Source organism: Furipterus horrens, unplaced genomic scaffold (genome assembly GCF_987537825.1).
Source record: "Furipterus horrens unplaced genomic scaffold, mFurHor1.1.pri manual_scaffold_11, whole genome shotgun sequence".
Lineage (NCBI taxonomy): Eukaryota > Metazoa > Chordata > Mammalia > Chiroptera > Furipteridae > Furipterus > Furipterus horrens.
In genome coordinates this window covers 53,180,106-53,198,126 of record NW_028327181.1, presented here as the reverse complement: position 1 = coordinate 53,198,126, position 18,021 = coordinate 53,180,106, and the positions used below count along the sequence as shown (strand labels likewise).

Genomic DNA, 18,021 nt, shown 5'->3' with positions numbered 1-18,021 from the left:
GAGCTCCAGACCAGGGAAGGTGGGGCAGGTGTCGAGTCCTCCTGTGAAGGGCCACATTCTTGTGAGCCCAGGGAGTGAGAAGGCCTGACCTTGCCCAGCCAGTCCTCAGCATGGCTGCCCCCAACCCCCAGGTCTGCCCCCCTGCTGGCCCAGAGGGGAGGCCCAGCATCTCAAATCATTGACTCCAGCTGTATTAGCAGGGGAGGGTGGTGGTAGGGCTGCCAGAGCAAAGCACCACCAATGGGGGGCTTAGACAACAGATAGCGGCTAGAAAGTACTAGATCAAGGTATCAGTGGGGCTGGTTTCTTATGAGGCCTCTTCTTGGCTTGCAGAGGGCACATTCTCGCTGCATCTTCATGTGGTTCCTCTGTGTGTCTGTGTCCCGTCTCCTCCTCTTACGAGGACACCAGTCATATTGGATTTGGGCCCATTCCACTAACGTCAGCTTAACTTCATCACCTCTTTAAAGACTACAAATACTGTCACATTCTGAAGTACCAGGGGTTAGGACTCCAACATATACATTTTTGGGGGTGTGTGTGCCACAATTCAGCACATAACACTCAGTGCTTAAGGTAAATGCCAAAATCTCCAGGGACCCCAGCCAGAGGCACCTTCTTTAGCACCCTCGTTGGGCCACCCCTGCCCACCCTGGCTCGGGGACACCGTGGCTGGGCCGGGGTCTGTGGTCCCAAGCGGGAGGCTCATTCTGTATTCAGCTCAGTCCTGAGGAGAGGAAACCAGGGATCTCAGGGAAGCAGGGGGTGGCTCCCCGTTGCTTAGCTAAGGGGCACTCAGTTGCCACGGTGACCTCTGTCTGCACAGTCAAACACACACAACCCAGCCACTTCTTTCGGGCTGGAGGGTTCCCCACCCCCATCAGAGTTCACACTGAGTGTTGAGTCCCTTGGTGACAAAAACATGGAAACGGTTGCCATGGCAGCCATTCTTTGGAGCCCTCAGACTGGAGTGCAAAGTTCAGGATGCCCAGGAACAGCTGAAATGAAAATATGGGAAAATCTGCCACTTCCCTCACTCCAGAAGGATGAGCTGGATGGTGTTTGCTGCTCCCCCAGGCCCAGCCATCCCTGCCCCCCATCACCCTGGCACAGGAGGGGGGCAGGAAGGGCCCTGGAGTGAAGGTGGCGGAGCTGCCAGAGTCCTTGAGAAGCCTGCCAGCGTGGGAGGCCGGCCTGAGGTGGAAGTAGGCCCAGTTACTGGAGCTGAAAGTGGGCAGGTGGTGGCCCCTAGGCATTCCCTGGGACATGTCCTGGTGGCTGAAGCCCCGAGCTTGCCTGTGACTCAGTTTCTTCACCTGTCATCTGGAGGGACAATGCTGCTCCTTTCTCAAGAGGGCTCAAGTGCACTCAGCTGCTGGGGTAGTCTTCAGCCTGGTCCAGGGGTGCAGAGTGCAGGGGTGCTGGGTGGGGGCTCCACAAGGGGAAGTCGCTCTGTTCCGACCAAGGGGATGGGGAATACGGCCCTGGGTCTTCCTGGACCCTAGGGTCCGAGTCCATGAACATAGACCATTGCAGCAGAGACCTCTCCATTTGTCCCCTGGACTGGTATCCCCCACCACGAGTCCCCAAATAGGGCCCATGCGACTCTGGTGACCTGAAATGCAGCAGCCAGAAGGTTTATAGATCAAAGGCTCTGAAAAGTCCTGCAGTAAGGAAATTTCTTGACTTTGTTTAACCCAGTTTGAAAAATATATTTGAGCAAGGTTTCCCCTCCTTGTTTTCCTAAAGCATTTCCTCCTGTTTTTAACAAACCTCTTACTATCCCGAGGAAATAACACTTGGTGCCAGACTAGGGCAGACTCTCAATGTGTGTTCCCTGGGACAGCAGCCTCAGCAGCACTTCTGAATTTGTGCGCAATGCATATTCTCCCCTCTCCTCCCCAGAAACTTTGAATTAGAAACTCATGTTTTGTCAGGACCTCTGGTTTGAGTACCCCTGCCCTAGGGGAAATGGTAGCAGAGAATCAGGAGGAAGGGGAATGTCCTGGGGAATTTGAGAGATGCGGGCAGGGATGGGAAGTAGGCAGTACAAGAACGCGGGACTCTGGAAGAGGGGGCTGTGGGCACCATGAAGGGCAGGTTCGAGATACCCTGCGCCTGGGCCCTGAGATCCCATTATGCTTCTCTCAGATTGAGTCAGGTGCAAGGTTGTGTGTCTGGAGGTATCACGAGGCTTGGGGTTAAGTGATTGGGGCCTTTGGAAATGTCTGGAGGTGGGGCACCTGGAGACAGGATGTCCTGTCTGGGTCCTGTCGTGCCCCCCCCCCGCCCCCCCCCCCATCCCCTGCCTGTGAGGGGTACCCAGCACTGCTTTGAAGGCACCTGGTGGGGTGGGGGTTGTTTCTATAGGTTTCTTTTTGCCCTCATGGACCCTAGGAGAGGGCTTGTCCCTAAAGGCAGTGCTAGGTGGCACCTTCACAATAGGCATGAGGTAAGTCTTCATGAAGAGTTGGCCCCTGGCCCCGGTGTCAGGAGGTGGGGTTCCAGTGTAGCTTTGCCACCATTAACCCCCTCCTCAGAGGAGCATCCTGGGCAGCCACTTCCCAGCTCTGGGTGTCCTCTTCCATCTCCATCACACAGGCTGCCCCTTCATCAGCCTTGGAGAGGGTACAGGCAGGCAGGCAGGCAGGACCCACCTGGCCACAGGAGCTGGGGACACAGGCCGCACTGCCGTCCCCTGTCCCACCGCCTGCCTGTGCTTTCTTACAGCCGTCCAGATCCACATCCTGAAGGCAGACAAGGCGGGGGACTGGTGGAAGTTCACGGTGAACATCATCTCCGTGTACAAGCAGGGCACGAGCCGCATCCGGCGCGGTGACCAGAGCCTGTGGATCCGCTCACGGGACATCGCTTGCAAGTGCCCCAAAATCAAGCCCCTCAAGAAGTACCTGCTGCTGGGCAACGCAGAGGACTCGCCGGACCAAAGCGGCATCGTGGCGGACAAGAGCAGTCTGGTGATCCAGTGGCGGGACACGTGGGCGCGGCGGCTGCGCAAATTCCAGCAGCGCGAGAAGAAGGGCAAGTGCAAGAAGGCCTAGCGCGGAGGCAGCGGCGCGCAGGGCGGGCGGGGCGCGGGCCGCGCGCCACCGCAGCGGCGTGGACTTGGCCCGCGAGGGCTTTCCCAGGTTGGGGGAGGGTGGGGGCGGGGTCACGGCCGGCATGGGGGCGGGGCCCTCGGCAGCGCCTCTCCTGGCGGCCCCGCCCCTCGCCCCACTCTGCGCGCCTCCGGTGGGAGCTGCGCGCTGGGAGGGGTGCGCAACAGGCCAGGCCCTGGAGAAATGAGGACCAGACTTAGCTACCTCACGGGCTCCTTCCAGATCAGGGACGCGCTTCCCTAGGGCCAGGCGGGGTCGCCGCGGCGGGGGCGGGGCAGACTGACTTGGGCCCCAGGGACTGGCGCAGAACCGCGCAGGTGGGGCTGCACCTGTGGCCCGTGTATGGGTTATAGGGAGAAGGGGACGTGAGGAGAACTGTGAATTCTCAGGCCACCAGATGGGCCGGGGGCTGAGCGAGTCCGGCCAAATCACTACCCCAAACATAAAAGACCGAAAATCCCCTCCTTTTCTCCTGACCCTTTTTTTGTGGCAGGACCCCGTGGTTGGGACAACTGGGCCCCATCTGAAGGAGCTAGGCAGGCATTTGGGGGCAGCAGAAGCAGCCCGTGCCACCAGGATTCCCCATACAGACTGTGGTCTCCGTTGCCACCTGCTGAATTGGTCATCCTGGGTGAGGTGAGGGGTTTACAGTCTGCCAGCCAGGGAGGCAGAAGCCCCTGCTGGTGCCCGCCCCCGCCCAGCTGGGGCTTGGGTACAGGCCCAGGATTCTGGCCCATGCAGAGGGCCGTGGACCCAAAGACACCCCTGAGAAGCTCAAGCCGGGTGGTCACTGCCTCATACTGGAGCTGCCTGTTGGAGGAGGCATTGGGAAGGCAAAACCTCCCAGAGAGTTTCCTTTTTGGAAACTTGGAACCAGCCCCTTTATGACATTTTCCAGGGAAGGGGGAAGGGGCACTGGCTGGGTTTATGGCAGTGACACTATTTGTATAATGACATCAGCTCCCACAAGGCCCCTCAATAGTGTCAACAGCTGGGAAGGGCCTGGATGGGCATGGAATGCAGGCTGTGAGGGTGGTTAGGCCCCTCAGGGGGCAGGGGCTTGTCTGAGCGGGCTTGCTGGCTCAGCAAGGTGAGTGGCCTCGCCATGGGCAGGCAGGGCCAGCAATGACCAGGTCCATGGGTACCAAGGAAACCGTGACCACTTCCTGTTGCTCCCTAAGGAAAGGAACAAGAAAGCCTGCTACAGCTGCCCCCATCCTGGGGCTGCTCCCCGGCAGCTGACTTGGTCTAACCTGGGTGGCACCTCCCCACACCTTCCCAGCGGCCCCCTTAGTGAGGCCTCCCATGCACCCAGGTCAGGCAGACTGTCATTCCAAAGCTTCCAAGAAACACTGTCTTCAAGCAGGCATCCCAGATTGCCTGGCGCAGGGCCTGTTTCTATGCCTTGGGGCCTACTGCCTCCCTGTCTCCCGCCTGGGCTCCCTGCACAGCCCGGGGGCCATGCCCGGCACACTGCTCCCTTTTCAGGCAGGAAACTGGTTTCACTTTCCGCTGGACTTTGCCTGCTCTGAAGGGCCTCACTAAGTCTGAACGGTGCCCCTGTGGCCTGGCTTCCCTCTGCCTCCTCTGCTTCGGCCCCCTTCATGACTGCCATGTAGGGAGCATCTGCTCTGTGCCTGGCACTTGACCCACATGGTCTCCTGTCATCCTTGTGACAAGCCTCTGAGACAGGGGTTCTCACCCTGATTCTCACCCATGAGAAAGCTGAAGCACACGCACCCGAGGCCACCAGGCAAATAAGCGGCAGAGCTGACTTCACACTGCAGAGCCAGGCCTTCTGACCACAGGCCGCGCTGCCTCTTGCCTGCTGCACGCTAGCTGTGTAGCCTGCCCACTCAGCTGCCCTAGCAGGCTGCCAGGGGCTGCACCTGGGGTCACCCCTGAGGCGCTGTCCCTGGTGACTGCCTCTGGCCTGGAGAATGGAAGTGTGTGGGGAGGGATGGGCACAATGACATCTTCAGAGGTGGAGCAAGAGCAGTGGGTGAGGCTGGTTAAACGCACCACAGGGCAACCACTGGAAGCCCAGGTTCTGGAAGGCAGGCCTTGGCTGGTCAAAGATGCAGTGGAAAGGACGTTTGGCTGCTCGGGGTATTCGGAGGGAGTCCAGGAGAGACTAGCACAGATGCCCATGGGGCCAGGGAGAGTTCAGAATGGCCTTGGGAAGGGGTATTTGTCTTCCCTGAATCCAGGCCCCAGGCCGGGAGCATAGAGACCTGTCTCCTAGCGGTCAGCCCTCCTCAGACGCCTCAAGATTTTGCTGGCCCACAGTCCTGTAAAGGCACTTACTGCTCGGGCCATTGTCCTATTTCTACTTACATCAGCCCGGCTTCTCTGCCCTGCCCAGAGGAGCCATGGCAGCCCCATGCCTCCTGGCCTGTGTCTGAGTCACCCCGGGTCCACCGAAGGGCAGCCACTGGTGGTCTCTGAGGCCCCGCAGCTCAGGAGCCAGCAGCCTGCCAAGCAGTAGTGCATCTGGCTTTAAATTCAACCAGCCTCCAGCCTCGCCCTCCTATTCAGCAGCACCCTGAGGGCAAAGGCCATCAGCCCACCCGGTGGCTGGTCAGCCAGGTAGGGGCAATGAGGACATGGGGGGCTCTCAGTCCTCACAGGCCTCTCTCTGCACCTCACCGGCCCAGCCAGAGCCAGTCCACCATCCTGAGTCCAGCCGCCGGCTTCGGCAGTGAGGACCCCTCCTGGGGCGCGCCCTCTCCCACCCACCCCCGTCCTGGGAGGAGACAGAAAGAGGAATCGAGGTGTGTCAATTTGTACAGTTAGGAGGGGATGTAAAATGGAACTAGATTTTGATTTGAAGAGTGTATTAACCAGAATTGTGATATGTAGGTGTTTGAAGAAAAACATACCAGATTAGTCTTTTTTTTATTTTTATTTTTAAACAGATTCCCCGGTTGTCCTTTTTCTTACCTGCTGGGTGGTCTGGAGCCACTGACAGCGGAGTGCCTGCTTTTACTGACACACAGTGACGTTAAAAAGTGGGGTGGAGAGAAGGGGGAGGATATGGGGCTGCCCCAGACTCGCCTGCGGGTTGTGGCTGCAGCCCCGAGAAAGCAGGGCAGGAGTCGGCACCCTCCGGTTCTGGGAAGTGGCAGGGAGGGGCACCTTCAGTCCCACCAGGCGAGCTGCCCCAGGCCCCTCCTGACCTGGAATTCTGCCTCCACGGTGGCGCGCAGGAAACAGGGTCCAGCCTTTCTCGGGTTTGCCCCAGGTTGGAATGAGACTGAAATCAAGGAGATTCTGAGGGGTCAAGAGACTGAAAAATGTTGGGGTCTCAATGGTCAAAGGAAGCCCCCCATCACACCCCACGAGAGAGACCGAGAGTGGACAAACTAGACTCATTGGTGGGGCGACTGGGCCATGGTTCATGGCTGCAACCATGCCATACCCTAGGGGTATCTGATGTGTCCTCTGGGGCCTCGCTCTCTGCCAAAACCAGCCAGCCCGCTCCTTGTCCTGGCCACCTCTTCCCAGCCCCGGGTCCCAAGCGCGCTACCCGTCCTCCCTCAGCTCCTCCTGCGTTCTGGAACTCTGTTCACTCAGAATGGGAAATGTTTAGTTGTGACCATGACATATTGTTTGGGTCAGTGTTCCTTTCCAATGCATACTAATATATTATGGTTATTATATATGAATATATTTAATGACATGGAAAAAGTTGTGGATTTTTTTAAGTTTTTGTTTTTTCGATTAGAGTTGTAATGGACCCAGATGGAACTTGTAATGTGGGCCCCACATGATAGAACTAAATTCAAATATCAATTAAATAAACTCTTGTACACTGTTCTGTGTGTTCCAGTCGTGACTGGTGGTCTGAGCTACTGGTGGTGGGCATGCAGGGAGAAGGATGGCGGGACCCTGTGCCCCTTAAGGAATAGGGACTGCAGTCTTAAGGACTCCCCAGTAAGACAGAGCCCCTGATTTTTCACAAAGCCTAACACGGAGCGCCAGCCACCAAAAAAGGGGGTGGGGGCAGCTTAGCTTGGAAAGTCCTATGGGTTTGCTGGCTTCAATGTGATTTTAAGCTAAAAGTCTCTCACATGGGTCAAGCTGTATTTGAAGTCCCCGAGAACCATCCCTGGGGTCCATCCTGGCCATTCCTTGGGGCTCTAGGTCTGGGGCACCACAGGGGAGCAGGCAAAGAGGTCTTCTTCCCACCTGCCCCAAATCCTGCAGCAGGGCCGAGCACACCCGGAATGTCCCCACCTGATTTGGAACCTGCGAGTCGAGTTTTTATCCTTTACAGAACCAGTTTCTTCCGTGCAGAGCCAAGAGGAGACTCATTAGAAAAGACAACAGGGTTAGTAAAACTCAAGACTTTCCAACCATTGCTAAAGGCTCCGTGCGGTGCAGGGGCTGGGCCGCTGCCAGCGCCACGCAGCCCCCAGGAGCTGAGCTCACTGGGTTTCTAAGAAACTATATTTAAACCTCCAAATGGTTGTGATTTCTTTATTAAATAAACAATTGTGTCATTAGGAACATGTTGTGTTGCTATGCAAAGTGGAGTGGATCGCCACCAGGAAGCTGTGACTTCTGCACCCAGCTGTTTTGAAGACACGTCTCCGAGATGGGCCGGTCCGGCCCCTCAGCGACGCAGATCAGGTGGCACGTGGGTGGCGTGGGGTGCAGGCTGAGGGGCCTTCAGCCCCTCCTCAGGGAAGAACGAGCCCGCTGAGCCTCCTCAAAGGGTCTGGCTCTGAGGAACAGGAGCTGTTCTCAGAACCAGGGGTCAGAGCCAGGGCAGTTAGAGCCAGGCGTGGCCTCCAGGGGCCCTGCTGGAATGGCAGGTCCTGACACTGGGTGGTCAGGGACAGGACGCAGGTCTCAGGTGGCCGGACAGGCTGAGGAGAAAAAAGCCTTTTCTGCAGTCGCAGGCCCTTCCCCAGGTCAGTGCAGACCCAGCCGGACCTTCCGCTGAGAGACTGGGGCTCAGAGGTGTGTGCACGTGGAAATCTCTTTGCTTTGGTCATTCTTCTCAAGGGCCCAATTCTCAAGGACTTGCACGACGTGGCTTTTTTCTGTCCTTCATGAAAAAGTTGTCTGTGACTAAGAGTGTCATCTCCTCCGGGACTCCACCACTGCTGGGCCGTGTGGGGCAGTGGCAGCTCCAGAGGCCACAAGAGCACGTGGGTTGTACCAGCCCCGCTGCCTCCCAGGGCCTGCCTCGCGCTCCAAGCCGGAGAGAGGCTCTGCCACCTACAGACTCAGTGCAGGACATAAGGTGGTCGCTGCTGAGGGCCGGCCCAAGGTGGTCGGGACAGTCCCTTTTAGACTGGAAGGGTTAGGCACACGGAAGCCGAGGGACTCCCCTCAGGACGCAGGGTCCAGGGCAGTCCAGTCAAAAAGCCCCAGCCCCGCTGGGTGACAGGTCGGCCAACCGACAGAGGCTCACTCCCCGTCAGGGCCCCCCCCTCTCGCCCCCACCCCGCCCGGAGCCAGTGCCCACTCCTGGCAGAGACCCTCCTAGGCTTCAGATTCTGTTGCACAGACACCTCTTCTGTGCTCTCTTAAGACTAAATAAAGACGTCAGGAACATGCCAAGAAAAGCGGGGAGTGAGAGACGACCAGAGCCGGTGAGGAACACAGGGACGGGTGGGCTGAGCTCACTGCTTTATCAGACTGCAGCCTCGACAGGGCAGCAGCTCGTTTCTGGAAAGGGGGACGTTGGGACGGAGTCTGAAGTCGTACAGAACTAGAGGGAAGATGCACCTTGGCCCACTTTTTGAAGTAAGGGGTGGGGGGCCAGGCTAGAACACCCAACCAGATAAAAGATGATCTTTAGTCTTTGCAAAGGGCTCGCAGTGTAACCTGGAGGTGGCGGCGGTGGCAGTGAGCGGGGGCTCCGAGGAAGCTGAGGCTGCTCTGCCGGCGGGGCGGGAAGGGGCAGCTCCGGGCAGGTGGGCTGCTCTGACCAGCCAGGGGAGGTCCCATGCAGCCTTGTGGGAGGAGGTCCCAGGCCTCGGCAGGTCTTGAAAGGAGCAGACTGTCCTGGGGCTAATGAAAGGCAAAGCCTAGTTACAGTCATTAATAACAATGACATTTCAGCGGAATGAAAGTACCAGTCGTAACCAGGTATCTGGATTTCTTTATATGGTATCCAGACTCAACATGCTTATAATTAATAATCAGTTAAGTTAAACAATACTTATGATGTTATTTTAATAAAGCATTTTCATTGAAAAAGCACCCAAGGTATGGGCGCAAAGTCCTGTCTTGACTCTTTTTCTTTATGCTTAGAGCGAGGGCTCACAGCTCACGTGACTGATCCAGAGCAGCGGCTGCCTCGGGCTGCGTTCCTGACACCCCGGGAGGGGAGAAGCAGGCCTTACCAGACCCAGCCAGAAAATGCTGGCTTTATGTTAGCTGTGTTACTCCAGAGTGGGTCCTGGTGCAGCAGGTCCCCAAGAGTGGCTGCGGAATGCCTCGCCACTTCCGGTCTGCCCGTTGGTTCAGACTCAGGGGGGCGGGGAGCTGTGTGTCATGTGGGAAGCTCACCTCAAGGAAGCTAAGGAGCCGCGGAGCCTTCCTGCCCAGCACCGTCCCACCCTCTGGGCCCGGCCCTGCCCAAGGCCTGGACAGCAGGTCCTTGCAGTCCAGCCCGGCCGGCTTTCACCACTCCCCTGCCTGCAGGTCCAGAGAAGTGAAGTCACTTGTGCAGGTCACCCAACTAGGGTGCCGGGCCGGGCCTCGAGCCCGCTCATCTATAGAACAGAAGCTGTTGTGTGCAGACATCAGCTCAGTGTTTGGCTTGAAGAGGCCTTTCCGTGTGGCTGAGCCAGAACGCCGTGGCTCTGGTTCAAAGACGCCCCATGAGTTGCTGGGGCTCCGTGCTGAGCAAGTCAAGAGGAGGTGAGAAAGTCAAACAGACCTTCAGGGCTGCCTCCCATGGGCCCCAAAGTGGGGGACTCCAGGGAGACACTGTTTGTACAGATTTGGGGTTTTGCATGACAGCACTGAAAGATGTGGCTCTCCAAATTCTTGATCCTCTCTTGGGTGATCCATTAGCAACCACTCCGCTCCCACCCCGCAGGCAAAATGCATCCCAGGACGCCTCACTCTGCAAAAGCCCTTGGCCCCCTGTCCGGCTCGGCTCCTCTCTTTCAGGAATATGCCCATCTTGAATCAAGTCTGCTTTCATTTCCTCTCCTTCACTATGAGATGCAGCACCCTGCCAGCAAGGCCCGTGCTCATACCTGCCTCTGCTCCTTGCCCTCGGAGAGCTCACCTCTGCCCTGGGTTGTCACCCAGCTTCACAGGAGTTTGTCCTGTCACGCTGGGTGGAAATCCCTGAGTATTGGTTTGGAGACCACCTGGCCCGCCGGATTTAGACGTGGGGTAGAGGAGGATCCGTTTTCAGCGGAGCCAAGCATGTGCTCCGTGCTGACATGTGCTGACTTACCTGCTCCTCACAGCCGGGAAGTGCTTGGTCGTCGTCACTGGGGCCATTCCCCACCTGGTTCAGGCTCTCTGCCTTCTGGGTACTTCCTGGTCCCCTTGAGGTGGAGCAGGGCTAGGTGACTGTCCCAGCCAGTGAGATGGGAGCAGGGAAGGTGGCGTCAGGGTTGCCAGAGCCTGCAGTGCTATGTCACCGGCCCCGGCTCTGGCTGAGGAGATGCTGTCCGCACACCTCGCTGACCTGCGAGGGGCTCAGCAGGAGCAAGACCCCGAGGTGTGGGTGGGTCTAGGCTGCTCTCGTTTGGGTGGCTGTGCAGGCAGCACTGTCCTATCTGTTCCGGCTGATACACGGCAAAGTCCCGGTGTGAAGCGGGCATGGCTTGGCTGCATCTCATGGAAGGGAAGTGCGTGTCATGGCCACATGCACTCACCAGGTGGAAGGGCAACTGCTTAGGCACAGCAGGGCCTGCTGGGGCCTTGAGGTGACCCAGCTTCTCTAGGGAAGAGCTGCTGGGAATAGGTCGCCCACACCTGGCAGAAATTTACAACTGGCCTAGGAGGTAAGTCATGGTTCCCCTCCCCCTGCCGGTGGGTGTCTGGACAGGAGTCTCGGGTCCTAGGGAACAGCACTGTGCTCCTCCTGTGTGTGCTCTGTCCGCAGGGGTGTCTGGTCACGCCCTCTGGAGGGCACTTGCCCAGTATCTAGGAAACCCACAGGAGACACCCTCAGGACTCCCCACCACAGGCCTGCTCTCTGCCTTTCCTCGGTGAGATCCTGTGCTTCAGAACCTGCCCCATCACCAAGCCGCATTCTTTCCCCTTTTGCCACCGAGGGCAAAGCAAGGCCAGCTGGCCCGGCCCGCTTTCTGTACAGATGGGAGAGAGGGCATGAGGCTGGGCCCTGCCCCTTCTAACCTGGAGCTCCCTGATGCTCCCATAGGCCTGGGATCCTCTGCAGGTCTGCCCCTCTCCATACATGTGCACACACACGTTCTGTGCACACTCACCCATGTACCGCACACTCCCATATGCAGTAGGCACACACACATGCACCATGCGTGCACACTCACACACTGATCGTCAGAGCCACTTTAGGAGCCAAATGAAGGCATTGTTCTCCTGACTTCATAATCACACCCTTTTGTGAACCCTAAACACGACTTTCCAGACTGATCGCTTCCCACCCGCCCACCTTACCCTATAGACTTGATCCTGGCTCTGCTTCTAGAGACTTTTCAGCCCTGGCTGGGGGCTCAGCTGGTGGAAGTATTGTCCCATACACCGAAAGGTTGCAAGTTTGCTCCCCCTGGTTGGGGCGTGTGTGGGAAGTAACCAATTGATGTTTCTCTCCCCGTCCCCATCCTCCTTTCTCTAAATTCAATAAATATGTCCTCGGGTGAGGACTTAAAAAAATAAAAAAAGATGTTTCAGCCCTGGAAATTGGGTTTACAGTCACCGAAGAAATGGAAAAGAATGTGCTTCTAGGTCTCAAGGTGGTTGCAGCAGAGGACAGTTCAGTGCACCCCCGGAAGCGTGAGCCTTGCGGGCGACTAGGGCACGTGGTGGTTATGCCCTGCGACATGCACCTATGTCACAGCCCTCAGGGCGCGCCTTCCTCCCGGCCTGGACCACCGCCCTTGATGGTTCACTTAGTTCTCAAACGGACACGTGATTTCCTTAGCAGGCCAGGCCTTCAAGCTTACGAAGTGCCTGTTGGGTTGGTCTCATCCCCCCAGGTGCCAGCTTACTCCGGGGTGGGTGGGATCCATAGGTAGCCATGGGCAGTGACCACTTGGGGAACCTTAGGTTAGCACCAAAATGACCACGGTAGGAACCAAAAAGGCCACACTGAGCCTGGCACTCCAGTTGGCTCCAGAACAGCCGCATGATTTGCTTTTGCTAAAGCAACGCACAGCAGGAGCTCAGAGCTTGAGGGAATTTATTGAGAGCAGCTTTTGTGTATCAAAAGGGAGCTGAGCTTCTCTCCGTCCCCCGCAGGTGTCACAGCAGGTGGTCCCTTCATTGTCACTATTGGGTAGGCCAGACTCCAACCACCACGATTGCCACGAGCAGCAGTAAAATCACCATTATCATCCCTGAAAAAGAGAAGCACACAAGACTCCTTTGAGTGAATCGCGTGGGACGAGCACCACACATCCTATTGCGCATCCTCAGGGATGCAGTGCTGCAGGAGGTCCGGTCCCCTGAAACCTTTAGTTTGTGCTTCAGTGTGTGACAGGGTGTCAGCAGCTCAGAGCGGGCTGGTGGGGGCAGGAGGAGGGGCCCCAGGGACGCCGGTGAGTCAGCACCCCACCACCTTGAGAGAGTGGCAGCAAAGTGCAGGAGCTCCCGACAGCAGGCCTAGGGGCCCTGGGTGGGCCCCCCCATTCAGCACTGGGTGAGGAGGGGCTACGCGCACAGCCCCAGGCCCAGCTCCTGTGCGCAGCCCTGCCCTGCTTTCTTTTTGTGTTGAGACAAAGCAAAGGCCTTTTGAGTTTACGATGAAATCCATTCTAGAATCCAGGAGCTCCACTCTGCACAGGGTTTTGGCTTTTCTCCTTGAGCCCAAGATACTTACATCATCCATCTGCAAAAATATCCGGGAGAGGGACTTTTTCTTCAGAGATAAATCTTTATGATAGTATTTTTTTGTTTTTCGTTTCCTAAAACTTTTGGCTGGGGAAGTGCATCGGCCCTCCCAGGCAGCCTGCTCCCTGTCTGTGCTCAGCTCTGCCTGCCAGTCCACCTGACATCCCCAGCTCCAGCCTCTGGACTTAGGATTGCCCGTCCCCGTGGCACCAATGGAGACCCCGGAGAACACAGCCCCTCTGCTCACCGAGCTCATGGCCTCCCACACTTGCCCAGCACGCACCGAGTGCTCAGCACGGCCAGCATGGTCCTGGCAGGCACCAGAGAAGACAGGGCGCGGCTACCACAGAGGAAGTGCTCAGTAAACGTTTGCCCACTGACGGATCCCTGGACTACTAAGGCCCCGAGAGGAAAGTGAGGAGCAGGGAGATCAAGCACCTGCACGTGCTCTCTAAAGGAAGAGGGGAGTCACACCCCCAGATCGCAGTTGTTGGGCTGCTAGGGCGGCCCGCCTCAGACTGAGGAGCTGTCTCTGGGAAGGTCCAGCTCCTGAGAGTTCAACAGCTTCCTTTGTTATGGGAAGCCATTAACACATTATTGAACTTATTAGCTAGATGACCACTGGTCACATCTGGCTATTTAAATTTCAGTTAATTAAAAGGAAATAAAGTGAAAAGTTCCAAGTCTCAGTTGCACTAACCCTGTTCCAAGGGCCTGAGAGCCACATGTGGCCAGTGGCTCCCATCCTGCACGGAGACGACAAAGGGCATTTCCATCATCACACAGAGTTCTTTGGGGCAGAACTGACCGAGTGAGCTGACAGAGTATGGAGATTTGATTATTTCATTTACCGCTGCAGCCCGGGACGCTCTGACAGTGCCAGGCATGGAGGCTCAATGCGCGTTTGTTGAATACGTGAATGAGTGGCTGCTCAGTGTCTTTTCAACACTCACTCTACACTTGGAGACTTTCCCACACTGGGAATTCTGCTTTTTCCCTCTTGTTGAGTCAGTTTAGTTAAATTATATTTTTCTGGGAAATTGCCCATTTTTTTTCTGAGTATGCTAAAGTATTGGCATAAAACTGTTCATTATTTTCTTACGATGTAAACACTATGCTATATCTATGTCCTTTTCATTTCTAATCATGCATTTGTGTATTCTAATTCTCTTTTTTCTTGACTGGTCTTGCTATAAGTGTGCCTTTTTTTATTAACCTTTTCCACAAACAAGTCTGACTTTGTTGATCATCTCTTGTTTATTTTCTGTCTTATTAATCTCTGCATTTATTTTCCTGAACCCTACTATGCATAGACTTTCTCTGGATTTACTTTGTTGTTCCTTCTCTAACTTCTTGAATTGAAAGTTACTCCTCCATTTTCCATCTTTCTTCTAAATATTACCCCTCTAACCCTACAATTTTAATATGAAATAATCGTTAAGTTTCCAAAATTCTAAATATTTAAAAAATTTCAACAATTTCTTCTTTGGCCCAATAATTATTTAGAAGTGTTTTTAAAAATTTCCAGTTATATTGAAACATCCTAATAAAAAAAAAATATATATATATATTTAAAAATTCTGAAATACTAATGTACTATATTTTCATGTGAATGTATCTGTGATTTCTATTGGTGACAATGACACAAGGCCTACTGACACTACTGTGGTCTGTTAACTACCATCTCGATTGAAGAAAATGCTAAATCTCAGTTAGAGGTTGGTGAAATAAGAATGCAATGAGCTTTCTCCTCTAGTTCAGACTTCCTGACTTCCGTTCACACATCCCCAGGTTCACTGTAGTTCAGGTAGTGTAAATTTAAAACCCAACACAGCCTGTCCGTGGTTTCAAATACTGAAGAGTGACAATGTATGGCAAGCTCCCCAGTCACCTCCCTGTGACAAGGGGTGCATTTTTCCTAATATATCCCCTTCCTCTGACTATCCAATCTTTTGAGACGACTCCCTCCGGGGAATTAAGACCCCCACCCACCGCCCCCGTCTTCATGTGGACATAAACCCAAGTTTCTGTGTCAGGCATAAGCAAGCTGTGGCCTGTGGACTAAGTGTGGCCTGTGGACTAAGTCTGGCCTGTAGTCTGTTTCCACACAACCCGTAAGCTAAGAATGGTTTATATACAACTAGAAGGTTCTCAAAAAAGAGAAAGAAGATGTCATACTGTCTGTGGTCTGCAAAGTCTAACCTATTTACTGCCTGGCCTTCACAGAATTGTGCCGAGCCTGCCCTACGTCACTGCGGCTGATAACGACCCAGCTGCAGCATCCGCTCATTCCTTTAGGTTCCGATTTCCAGCCCTGTTTCCATTCATTTCAGCTGGGGAGTTCCTTTCTGCCATGTACATTAAGCTATGCATTAACATTTTAGGGGTGTTGTCATATTTTATCTAGCATTTCAAAGTACCTGTAGTGAGGGGTGTGTGTGTTTGAATATTATCTCTGTCCATCTTCTTGCCAAGAACCAGAAGAACAAATCTTCCTTTTATTCATTCCTGCCTCCAGAAACGTCTTTAGGTTGATCAAAATCCCCACCTGGGCAAGGATCTCACTACTGCTTGACTAGGATGAAAGGTTTATACTGTACAACCTAAAAAAAATATTGGAAATGGGGGAAGCAGACAGACCCAGGTGGAGTGTCAGGGGCAAAGGCTGGCCCTCCAGAGCCCAGGCTTGCCCTAAGACAAGGCAGAGGGCTGAGTTTTTGAGGGAGGGAAAGAAGAGAGATAATGAGTGGTATTTCGGGAAGAAGCATGTACTGTCACCTGCTTAGACGGGATCAGAGTTGGGAGAAGCCTTGAGACAGAGAAGCCACGTGTGCCGCGAGGGTTCTGGGCAGAGGTGGCTGCGATGGCCCAAAGGAGAGGCCGGTACAAGTGACCTTGAGTTTTCAAGTCCAAGTGATGATGAGAATAGCAGAACAAGTGATAAGAACAAAGAAATCAAGAACAATACCTGCTTGGGAAGAAGAAACCACACTTCTAGTTTTAAACACATGAAGCTTGCAGCCCAATGGAAGAGGCTCAGGCACCTTGGGCCACTGCAGTGGACTGATCTGCTCATTTTAGCCGATCCTTTCTCCAAAATTTGGCTGGAATGCAAATCAGATCGAGCTACTTCCTGGCTTAAAAGTCTCTGATGGCTTAAACTGAAATGCAAACTCTTCATGGTGGCTTAGAAGGCCCTGTGCAGCCTGGCCTTGCCACCCCGAAGCTGCACGCCACACCTGTGCTCTGGCCATCCCGGTTGGGTTCCCCATCATGCCCGGCTCCTCCTTGCCTTTACTGATGCCATCGCTTCCACCCAGAGAGTGCCAGTCACCCTTGGCTCAGGTATTCCTGTTCAGCCTCCAGCACTCAGCATGAGCGCCATTTCTTCCAAGGAGCTCCGTCTGGACGTCCAGTGGACCATGTTCTCATTGACTCTCTGCATCTCTGTAGTGACCCTTCTTATATCATCACTTAGGCCCTCAGTTGCCACCTGCCTCCGTCACTGGCCTGGGAGCGCCTGTGGCAGGGACTGCGTCTTTCTAGTCCACGACCACATCCCCAGCACTGGGAACAGAGCCTGGCTCACAAAAGAGGCGCAGCACGTTCTTTTTTAATATAAGTAAATAAATATACTGACTATCTTGAGGCACAGAAAGAGCCAATAAAAAGGACACAGAAGCAATGGGCAGTAGTGAGAGAGAAGCTGAGAAAATGTGTCAAGGACGCCAAGAAAGAGACAATTCAAAGAATGGTCACTACTGGTCTACAAACGTCCGAGTCAGTGGGAGGACAGAGAGCAAAGGTCTGGGGTCTGTTTCACAGGGTGGGCGGGGCTCCTTCTCTTTAAACTGCTAATTACTCTCTCCCAGAAACTGAATTACACAAAGTGCCACAGTAAAGGTGTGACAGGGCGCACAATGCCTGTGAGAAACAAGAATGCACCGCAGCGATGGACAGCAGAGATAGTGTCACTTGATAACATGTGATAAACTGGGTTCTTGTCCCAGGATGAAAAGGGGACTTTGAGAGCAATGGCAAATAAGACGTCTACATTTTAAACCCTTCCAGAACAAACAGGGCTCCTTTGGGTAGGAGGTTTTCAAAAGGTTTAAGTAAACTGGTGTGCACTGAGGGTCAACCGAGGAAGTCATTTTAAGATGGCAAGTGACAGTGATAAGCAAAAGCCAGTTTCAGCCTTTTGGATTCTTTTGCACAAAGAAGAGGTGTTTACACACCTATCACTGAGATCCTTTGTCTTGAAGAAGTGTGGCTTTCCTGGAATGTGATCACAGCTCTGACACCTTTGTTGAATGGAGGCTCTTTCCTCTAGAGGAAAGGATCTTCTGAGAGCTGGGAGAGTCTCCCTGTGGCACACGTTGGGGGTCCACACCCGGCAGATTCTGCACTGACTGCCCCAGGGGAGCCGTGAACCTGGGCGGGTCCACGCCGCCAGGCTCTGCACTGGCCGCGAATGGCCTCACTGAATGCTCAGCCACAGATGACTCACCTCTGCTTTATGGACGAGGGAGCTAAGGCCCTGGAAGGCTTGCTCTCCTACTTAATTAAGCCCCTACAGCTGATGGGAGGAAGAGCTAGAACTGGAGTCCAGGGGGGACTGAACTCTGGGCCATGCTCTTCCCCTTTCTCTGCGTGGGGTGGGGTGGGGACAGGGCCCTGACTCCCCACAGTGTGGGTTTATCAGGGAGAGGCTCAGACTTCTGTGTCGTATAAAGAGTTTCGTCTCTTTTTTCCCCTTTCTTCTCTTTTTCTCCTCCCTCCCTCCCTCCCTCCCTCCCTATAACGTTTTATGGTGCAAAACAAATACAAAATAGACAGAAGTGTAATGAGCTCTGATGAACTCATTACTCAGCTTTAACAAAGATCG

The 18,021-nt window shown here is 54.6% G+C and overlaps 2 protein-coding genes across 5 annotated transcripts in view; one reads left to right on the top strand and one right to left on the bottom strand.

Annotated features, from left to right (window-relative positions):
• NTN1 (netrin 1) overlaps positions 1–3,086 on the top strand; it is a 188,736-nt gene extending 185,650 nt beyond the window's left edge. For all 3 annotated transcript variants that reach the window (XM_090291090.1, XM_090291089.1, XM_090291088.1), the window contains exon 7: positions 2,731–3,086. In XM_090291090.1, the coding sequence (XP_090147216.1) occupies positions 2,731–3,059 (329 nt within the window). In that variant the 3' untranslated portion in view covers positions 3,060–3,086. The remainder of the gene's footprint in view (positions 1–2,730) is intronic.
• Positions 3,087–12,466: 9,380 nt separating this feature from the next.
• The window catches only part of STX8 (syntaxin 8), a 237,052-nt gene continuing 231,497 nt past the window's right edge, over positions 12,467–18,021 (bottom strand). The window contains exon 8 of one of the 2 annotated variants that reach the window (XM_090292517.1): positions 12,467–12,640. In XM_090292517.1, coding sequence (XP_090148643.1) covers positions 12,573–12,640 — 68 coding nt within the window. In that variant the 3' untranslated portion in view covers positions 12,467–12,572. The remainder of the gene's footprint in view (positions 12,641–18,021) is intronic. The other variant, XM_090292518.1, reaches the window with a different exon arrangement.